The 10,487-nt window shown below is 42.0% G+C and overlaps 1 protein-coding gene across 2 annotated transcripts in view; it reads right to left on the minus strand.

Moving 5' to 3' along the window:
• INTS3 (integrator complex subunit 3) overlaps positions 1 to 2,309 on the minus strand; it is a 41,188-nt gene extending 38,879 nt beyond the window's left edge. Inside the window, exon 1 of one of the 2 annotated variants that reach the window (XM_008567610.1) lies at positions 1,416 to 2,113. In XM_008567610.1, the coding sequence (XP_008565832.1) occupies positions 1,416 to 1,562 (147 nt within the window). In that variant the 5' untranslated portion in view covers positions 1,563 to 2,113. Of the gene's footprint in view, positions 1 to 1,415 lie in introns of both variants that reach the window. The other variant, XM_008567611.1, reaches the window with a different exon arrangement.
• Positions 2,310 to 10,487: the final 8,178 nt, after the last annotated feature.

Genomic DNA, 10,487 nt, shown 5'->3' on the forward strand with positions numbered 1-10,487 from the left:
AAAAAAAAAAAAAAAAAAAAAAAAAAAAAAAAAAAGATGACCGGTAAGGGCCGGCCCGGTGGCGCACTGGATAAGTGCGCCGCTTGGGAAGCGTGGCGGCGCTCCCGCCCGAGGGTTCGGATCCCACATGCAGACCGGTTCCCGCTCACTGGCTGAGCGAGGCGCGGGAGAAACACCGAGGGTTGCAATCCCGTTGCCGGTCCCCGGTCCGGTACGGGGGCAACACTGAGGGTTGCGATCCGTTGCCGGACACGGAAAAAGACAAAAGACAAAAAAAAAAAAAAAAGATGACCGGTAAGGGGATCTTAACCCTTGACTTGGTGTTGTCAGCACCACGCTCTCCCAAGTGAGCTAACCAGCCATACCTATATGGGATCCGAACCCATGGCCTTGGTGTTATCAGCACCACACTCTCCTGAGTGAGCCACGGGCCGGGTGGCCCAACAGCATTTTTTCAAACTGAGTTTCACCTATGTCTGCCCACCCTCTAGTATCTGATAAAGAGCAGTGTCAAAGTTAGAAGCAGAGAAATGGCCAGTGAAGGGCCAGAACCTGTTAATTTACTCATCCTGTCCTTGAATAACCATCATGTTGGCCTTACAAACAGTTCAGCAATCATGTCCCAGTTCTGGGTCTCATATTTCTAAGTGTGTCTCCTGGTGTGTAGTAGTGGAAGGGGATACATGATCAACTCTGGGCAGTCAGGGACAGGGCAAGAAGAACAAGTGGAGGAGGGAAGGGAAGGAGAGGGGCAACTAACAGGATCCCTAAGAGTCCCCATTCAGGTCCATGGCATTGCCTCACTCCACCCTTTCTCAGCACCTATGTGTTCTCTCCTCTCCTTTGTGTGTGTATTACCTGGTTCTGAAGGAGAGTCCCCTAGGTCCCATTCACCCCTTCACCCCACTGCTGTGGCTGATGTTACTGAACTAAACACTACTCACTTTTAAGTCTTCACTCATTCTAAATGCCCAGTTAACATCACTAGCAATTGGCTATCATCACAAAGTCAATGATACCATCTAACAGGAGGGTCCAAGGTCTGTTACAAGTTCCTATCAGTCCCAGACACCTACACATACATACTTTACTTTTCAGTTCAATATTATGACCTAAGTCTGAGACAGGGTTGATATTAAAAATAGCTAATAGTGTGTATGTGGAAAGGAATGTCAAAAATAAATTCGGTAAATCTGGATGCTGTATTCCTTCCTCCACCAACCCCCCCCCACCCACTCTCATGCCAGTGGCTGCTGTTATTATAACAACCTGTCCAGGAAGTTGGCCCACACTTCAGGAAGCTGGAGCAGTGTTCGTGTGGCCTTAGAAAAAACCTGAAGTCCTCCTCCCCCACCCCACCCAGTATCCCTCCTCAACCCAATTTCTTAACTCCCTTCCCCGCCCCCCACACCTACCTCCTCTAACTCATCCTTGGCATCCAAACTGGTTGAAAGTAGCAGCCTCCCCCCTCCTGGGGCTCCTGCTCCCGTTCCTCCTCCTCCACCTCCCGCTGCTCCCGAAGCAGCTGCTGCTGCTGCTCCCTTTCCCTTCTGTAACTCCATGGCTGCAGACAGGAGACGGGAAAGGGTCAGGGAGTAGATGGGTGGAAAATCCTAGAAATGGGGAACTCTGGGCTGCCAGGGACTGGGGGCAGGAGGAAAGCGTGGGGGAGGGAAGGGCAAGGGTCCCTGTCCTCTCCACTCCTGCCTCCTCTCCGGAAGGCCGCGCCTGCGGAGGGGGAGAAGGCGGACGGTCCTCTAGGTCCTGCCTCTGGAGTGGCAGTGCTGAGGGAAAGCCTTAGCGCCGAAGTATGGTGCGGTAAGGGTCTCTGTCCCTAGAGGAAGACTAGGAGAAGCTTCCGCCCCTGAAGTGGAAGGGGGGCCCTTTCTGGCTTCTGACCCTAAGAGAAGGAGGGCAAACCCTAAGTTTCTGCCTCTAGAGGTTGGGGGAAACGAGGAGTCCTGCCCCCGAAGTAGGGGATAGGAAACCTTCCTGATTGGTGCCCCAAGGGCTGGGGAGAGAGGCTTCTTTTGATCCGGCCCCTAGGGGGTGAAGTTGAAGCAGTAAGCGCTAAAGGAGACCACGGAGGACCAGCTTTTCCCCACACCACACACAGGAGGCCATGGTGGAAGGGAGGGGGGTGGGAAGGCTGAGGGCGACGGCGGGGGAGGGGGAGAAATCGTCGAAGCCCGCGCCGGAAGTGAGCAGTCGCGGCCCCTGCCCTCCGCCAATAGCGGCTTCCGCGGTGGCGCCGAGTCTCCGAAGGCGAGGCAGACGACAGCGGACTGGCCTTTTCCCCGGTCGCCAATTGTGTTGAGGAGAAGAGAGCCCGGTGTGAGGGACAACCTGCAGACCCAATCGCATCCCTCTTTTGCCCTCGGAGGGGCGGGACAGCCGACGCTGGGGTGGAGTCACACTGGCCTCACACTCCCATAAGGAAGGAGAGAGGCTGCGCCTGCGTGCGCCAGTGCGCACGCGCAGTGTTGCCCCTCGCCCTCCTTTCCTCACTCTTTCTGCAACTTAGGTGGGTGTGGGAATGGGGTTAGTGTCTCTGGGTGGCATTGGGAGATACGAAGCCTGGCCACGAGTTGGCAGTGCAGGGGGAAGGAGCGGAGCCCAGTCTTTAAGCAGTCCAAGAGCAAACGCCATCAGGTGGTATGGAACCAGCTCCCAGAGCTGAGCGTATCACACAGGCAAGTGTGTGCGCTTATGCAAGTGCAATTATCAGCCAGACTGCAAAAAAAGTGCATTGGCCCACTTGTGCAAACCAAATCATTAGAATCGTATCAGCAGTAGCTCTAACAAAAATTTGTTAAATAACGGAACCGTCTTCATCTTTGTTTGGAGTATCTGAGACTGACCCGTGTCGCCGAAGTCGTTGTACTTTCACCCATAAACTAGTAAAGAATGTTCTGATCTGTTGTGAACACAGTGTAGCCTTGATTGCATGTGAGTCCATTCCCACTCCCTGGTTCTTCATCTGTGTATCTCAAAAGCGTTTTCCATTTTTTCAGGAGCGCTTTAGGATTGCCTTACACAGATCCAAAGATTAAATTTCGCTATTTTAAATACCTGTTTTTTAAAAAAAAAAACTGCTTGTTTTACTTTATGTAAAATGCAGACAAGGGCTACCTGTTAGCTTTGAGAGTAGTATGTGAACTAATGTGTGTGATCATTTTTTAAACTGGAATACACCGGATGGAGACTGGTTATCACTACTCTACAGGCAATCCTATTTATTTTTACACTTATAATATCTTAACATTTTAACTATATGTATATTCATTGAAATGCTGTGGCTTTAAGGTGGCTCACTCATTCATTCCTTTATTATATTTATATTAGTCGTAAGGCCTTCTGCAAGTCATTTTGACTTTCTGTATGTTAATTATCTCATCTATGAAATAAGAGGTGGACCGCCTGGTCTCTTTTAAGTTTTCTTCCAGCACTGAAAGTATAGTTCTGTGGAGTATGCTTTGGATTCTCTCTAGCTGGAAAGCACTGCATTAGCCATTGCAGAATACAAACATGTCACTACGATAACAATACTACATGTCAGTGGAAACACATACATTAGGTGAAAAAAGAAAAGGTGTAGAACATTGTGTATGTTATGCTTCCATTTGTGTGTGTTTTTAAAAGTGGGAGCTAAAGAAATATATATTTGTAAATACATAGACTATCCCTGGAAGTATACACAAACACCTGTAATATTGGTTGTCTCTGGGTAGGGGACTGGATGGCTGGGAGATGGGGTGGGAAAGAGACTTACATGGTACTGTGTATACTTTGATGATTTTTAAATAAAGTACCATGTTAATATAGTGATTATTTAAAAAAACCCAACCAGGGGCTGGCCCGTGGCTCACTTGGGAGAGTGTGGTGCTGACAACACCAAGCCAAGGGTTATATAGTGATTATTTAAAAAAACCCAACCAGGGGCTGGCCCGTGGCTCACTTGGGAGAGTGTGGTGCTGACAACACCAAGTCAAGGGTTAAGATCCTCTTACCGGTCATCTTTTTAAAAAAACAAACAAAAAAAACTCCAACCAAACAAAAACAAAACAACAACAACAAAAGACCTGTCTTAAAAAAATGTTTTTGTAGGAAAGCTTACTCCCCCTTCTATAATAGCTTACATTTTGGTCAGGAAATATATAGTTCTTAGGCCGGCCCGTGGCTCACTCGGTAGAGTGTGGTGCTGATAACACCAAGGCCACGGGTTCGGATCCTATATAGGGATGGCCGGTTTGCTCACTGGCTGAGCGTGGTGCTGACAACACCAAGCCAAGGGTTGACATCCCCTTCCCGGTCATCTTTTATTTATTTATTTTTATTATTATTATTTTTTAAAGATGACCGGGAAGGGGATCTCAACCCTTGGCTTGGTGTTGTCAGCACCACGCTCAGCCAGTGAGCAAACCGGCCATCCCTATATAGGATCCGAACCCGTGGCCTTGGTGTTATCAGCACCACACTCTACCGAGTGAGCCACGGGCCGGCCTACCGGTCATCTTTAAAAAAAAAAAAAAAAAAAGGAAATATATAGTTCTTATCTACTATTTTTTTGAGGTGGGGGGGCGCAGCTAGCCAGTACTGGGAGAGAATCCTGGACATTAATGTTATCAGCACCACATTCTAACCAACTGAGCTAACTGGCCAGCCCTTTTATACATATTAGTTAAAATGACAGCTTACAAATATCGAGGGCTTGCTACATGCCAGGCAACATTCCAAATACTTTACATGTTTTAATTAATTTATACCTTGTAGGGGACTGGCCGGTTAGTTCACTTGGGAGAGTGTGGTGCTGCTAACACTAAGGTCACAGGTTCAGATCCCCATACCTGCCAGCTGCCCCCTCCCCCCAAATTCTCATTTATATCTTAAGTATTATTCTTTGTTGTTATTATTTTTTCTTTATTTCTTTTTTATTTGGATATAAGTATTATTATCTTCCCCACTTTACAGATAATGAAACTGAGAAACAGAGAAGTTTAATAATTTGTCCAGGTCATATGGCTTAGGAAATGTCAAAGCCAGGATATGACCCCAAGGGGTCTGGCCCTTGCACACTTTACCCGTACATCACACTGCCTTTTTGTTAATACAGGGTAGAAAATGAAGTGGTGATTTGCAAAAATTTAACTTTTATATATACCGTCGAGTTTTTAAAAACTTACCACAGTGAACATGTATTACTTTTTAAATAAAAAAATTCAATGAGGGCCGGCCTGTGGCTCACTCGGTAGAGTGCGGTGCTGATAACACCAAGGCCACGGGTTCGGATCCCATGTAGGGATGGCCGGTTCGCTCACTGGCTGAGCGTGGTGCTGACAACACCAAGTCAAGGGTTAAGATCCCCTTACCGGTCATCTTTAAAAAAAAAAGAAAAAGAAATGTCTCTGGAACTTACTTCTTCCTCTGTAGTCAATACCATATATATATATATATACATTTGTATATATATTTATCTCCTTAGGCATTACGATGGATTGCAATCCATTTGGCATCCTGCCAATCCTCTAATCTTCCTAAACGACACAATGGGAGACCTTTGAAATTCTCCAAAATCCTCCGTAATCTTATCTGATCCTGATCTACACCTACCTAATCAACATAGTCTCCCATGACGTATTTTTTAAGTTCTATAATTGAAAAGAATTGTTTTAAAAAAAAAGGAAAAAATTGTTTAGTAAATAAAAATTTATTAAAACAATTCCAACATTAAAGTAGAAATGAACCCTATTTTCCCCTCCTGCCTGCCTCATCTAATCTCACTTCTCCTGAGTCATATGTATCACCAATTTATTGCATATCTTTCTCTACTTTTTCAAACATATAAACACATATCCACAGTTTTTTTCTTTGGTTGGATGCTTTTAATTTTTAAACAAAAATAAGATTATGTTCTACTTATTCTGCCTCTTGCCTTTTAAAATTAACATTATATCTTGGCCATTTTTTTTTTCTAAATCGAAATATGGAGATCTACTTCGTTTTATTTAATAGCCTCATAATATCTCCTTCTCTCCTCTGGAGAACTTTAGCTCTTCCCTGATCCTGTCCGCATCTAGTTGATCTCCAGAACAAAGGACCTTCCACCCTGCCAAGAAGGAAATTAGGGTTATAAATAGCAACCCACTCTGCCTAGAAGGCGATTGGGGTTGCAAATAGCAAGGGTGTTTTTTGCAGGGAGAGGGAAGGATACAGTTATCATTAATAAGAATCATAATAATAAGGCCCTAGGATAAAAAACACGAAACAAAACAAAAAAACAATTAAAAAATTCACAATGCTGCAGAAAGTTTCTCCATCAAAGAAAGATTGGCCCAACATTCAATGATCCTAAGTGGATTTTGAAGTTGTGACAATGGAGGAATCTTCCTACTTCAGATAGAATGATGAATTAGAGAAGGATTAGGGTGAAGACTAGAAAGGCATGCTTATAAAATCTACAGAAAACATAAAGCTCAGACTGCCATCTAATAGACTGAATTACTAGATTATATTGAAAAAGTTCTTCATGGAATAAAAGAATGAGCTAAATATATTAAGAAGATATTTAATAATGGATTTGAAGCAAATAGGGATAAATATGAGTTCTTGCAAATTTTTAAAAATTAGTGAAGTGGGATAGGCAAAAACGTCTTAAATAGATAGAAAACACTAATCATAAAGGGAAAGACGGATAAATTGGACTTCATTAAAATTAAGGACTTCTTTTCATTAAAAGAGAGTAAAAGGCAAGCCATGAACTGGAAGAAAATATTTGTAATGCATTTATCTGACAAAGGACTTGTAACCAATGTGTGTGTGTATACATAAAAGACAGGCAACCCAATAAGAAATGGACAGGGCTGGCAGGTTAGCTCATTTGGTTAGAGTGTGGAACTAGTAACAAGGCACCATGACACAGCAATTCTACTCCTAGGTATATAGCCATGAGAAATGAGTACATGTGCCCACTAAAAGGCATGTGTAAAAATGTTCATTGTAGCGTTATTTATTATAGTCAAAAACTAGAAATAATTCAAAAGCCCATCAACAATAGAATGGATAAATTGTAGTTACATTCATATAAAGGAATTCTATATAGCAATAAAAAAGAACAAGCTCTATTACTTCCACAACATTGGATTCATCTCACAGACGTAATGTTGACTGAAAGAATCCAGACACACTAAGTATATATTGTGTGATTTCATGTACAGTCAGGCACTGCATAGTGACGTTTCGGTCAATGACAGACTGCATATGTGATAGTGGTCTCATGAGATAATGGAGCTGAAAAATTCCTATCACCTAGTCACATTGTAGTCATATCATCCTAGTGCAATTACTATCTTTTCTAAATAAATTTAATGTAGACTAAATGTACAGTGTTTATAAAGTCAAGAAGCATACAGTAACGTCCTAGACCTTTGCATTCACTCACCACTCACTCACTGACTTACCCAGAGCAACTTCCAGTCCTGAAAGCTCCATTCATGGTAAGTGCCCTACACAGTTGTGCCATTTATCTTCTGTATGGTATTTTTACTGTACCTTTCCTATGTGTAGGTTTGTTTAGATACACAAATACTTAACATTGTGTTAAAAATTGCCTACAGTATTCAGTACAGTAACATGCTGTACAGGTTTGTAGCATAGGAGCAATAGGCTATACGGTGTAGCCTAGGTGCCTTTCTCAGAACGTATCCCTGTTGTTAAGTGACACATGACTGACTATATATGAAGTTCAAAAACATTAAAACTTATCTACGCCAGTAGAAGTAAGAATAATGGTTACCTCTGAGGGGTTGAGGGTTGGGGGAAGTACTGATTGGGAAGAGACATGAAAGAACCTCTGAGGTGCTGGGAACAATCATATTTTTTCCTGGGCGATGGTTCTATGAGTGTCTACATGTGTAAAACTTTATTGAGCTCTACACTTTACTATATTATGTTTTACCTCAATTTCTAAAAAAGGAGCAAATAAAACCAAACCGAAATACCACTTTTCATCTGTCAGATTGGCAAAAACCTCAAAGTTTGAAAATGCTGTTGTCAAAATTTGGGGGGATTAGTCACATTCATGCATTGCTGGCGGGTGTGCAAGTTGTTAAACACCATATGGGGGCAATTTAGAATATAAAAATTACAAATGCATATTATATCCTTTGACTCAGCAATCCCACTTCTAAGAGTTTATTTTGCAGATAAACTGCATGGAACATGATGTAGAGAATGAAGTTATGCATTGACTATAGATATGAGATTAAACATTACAGCACTGTATATAACAGCATAAAATTGAAAACATGTAAATGTCCATCAACTAGATTAATAGATTATGGTATAGCCACAAAGTTAATACTATGCATCTGCAAAAAGAATAAGGAAGCTCTTTCCAAACTGATATGGAAAGAGTTCGAAGATATATTAAGTGGGCTACTTTTCATGTAAGAAAGGGGAAAACATAATATATATGTATATTTCTTTTTTCATATTAAAAAAAGCTAGGAAGTTGTTAGAGTGTGGTGTTGATAAAAAAAACAAAAACAAAAAAAACCTAGAAGAAGTCAAAAGAAGTTAATTAAAGTGCTTATGTTTATGTGGATATATATGACAACAGGGCAGATGTAAGATCATGTATCTTTATTTATTTTAAAAAATTTTCCACTGAATAATTACCAATTTTAAGATTAAATTAAAATTTTTATTATTTTTTTTTTTTTAAAAGATGGCCGGTAAGGAGATTTTAACACTTGACCTAAAATTAAATTATTTTAAAAGAGAGATAGAGTTGAGGTTCCCTGGTAACTGGATCCTGGGCAATTTTAGAGGTGGTAGAGGAGAAGTGCTGGAGATAAAGGCAGATTTAACATGGAACTGATGAAGCTTAAGCTTCAGAGCCACTCACTTGCTCAGACTACTTCCAAGGCCCTGGGTGGGGTCCTAGTAATGTGCTCAAATGGTCATATTTGTTTGTAAAATTTGCAAAAGTGAGATATTTTAACTGTATTTGTCTAAGACCACTCTTTTTCCACTCTGACCTTCCCTCTTCAAGCTTCCCCTTCTGTTGTATAGCATGGGAGTGGCCACAGGCATTTTGGTGACCTGGCTAAAGTGAAGATTAGTTAGGAATACATGTATATATATATATGAGGGGTCTTCAAAAAGTTCAGGATTTGTATCATTATTATTACTATTTTGGGGGGGCAACTGGCCAGTATGGGGATCCAAACCCATGACCTTGGTGTAGTGAAGCTGCACTTTAACCAACTGAGCTAACCAGCCAGCCCTGTATTATCTTTTAATTTCATTTTTCTACAAACTTTTTGAAGTACCCTTGTGTGTATATTTATGTTTGTGTGTGTGCATGTGTGTATGTTTGTATAGTTTACAGTCATTTTTTTTTTTTTTTTTAATGACCGGTAAGGGGATCTTAACCCTTGACTTGGTGTTGTCAGCACCAGGCTCTCCCAAGTGAGTAAACTGGCCATCCCTATGTAGGGATCCGAACCTGTGGCCCTGGTGTTATCAGCACCACACTCTCCCAAGTGAGCCACGGGCTGGCCCTACAGTCACTTTTATATACAGTTATTTCTAGCCATTCCCATGTAGTAACAGCTTATAGGAATACTCTACCACCAGCAAAGCCAACTTATCCAGCATTATGATAGGCACAGGTCAGAGGCATTATCACAACATGAACATAGCCTATATGCTGAGCACTGGAAGCACATGGTTAGTAAAGGAGAAACAAGGTTGAAATATACAGAGCCAGAAACTAGTCTATGTGGGCCAGCCCGTGGCTCACTCGGGAGAGTGTGGTGCTGATAACACCAAGGCCACGGGTTCAGATCCCATATAGGGATGGCCGGTTGCTCACTGGCTGAGCGTGGTGCTGACAACACCAAGTCAAGGGTTAAGATCCCCTTACTGGTCATCTTTAAAAAAAAAAAAAAAATTAAAAAAAAAAAAAAAAAGAAACTAGTCTATAAGCAATTCTTCCAGTCATTCATGCCTAGTCAAAACAGAAGTTCTTTATATTCGGTTATGTAATGTATATCATTATAAACATATCTTTTTTTCATTTTTCATGAAAATTGTGCAAAATATAATTTATTAGAACTCTTATGTTTGTAGGGCATACATTTGAAGCAGTATTACAAATGGCAGGTTTGCACATGAAATTGCATGCTTTATGCATCTCTCTTATTGATAATAAAAAGTAAATTTCATTTAACTTTGCTGGAGGAAAACTGAATTATATTTCTGTTCCCTGTATATAAAATGGTATTACAAGGATGCCTGGTTAGCTCAGTTGGTTAGAGAGTGATTTTTTTTTTTTTTCCTTTTTGTCTTTTTTCGTGACCGGCAACGGATCGCAACCCTCAGTGTCGCCCCCATACCGGACCGGGACCGGCCACGGGATCGTAACCCTCGGTGTTGCTCCCGCACCTCGCTCAGCCAGTGAGCGGCCGGTCCGCATGTGGGAT

Source organism: Galeopterus variegatus, unplaced genomic scaffold (assembly GCF_000696425.1).
Source record: "Galeopterus variegatus unplaced genomic scaffold, G_variegatus-3.0.2 Scaffold334, whole genome shotgun sequence".
Taxonomy (NCBI): Eukaryota; Metazoa; Chordata; class Mammalia; order Dermoptera; family Cynocephalidae; genus Galeopterus; species Galeopterus variegatus.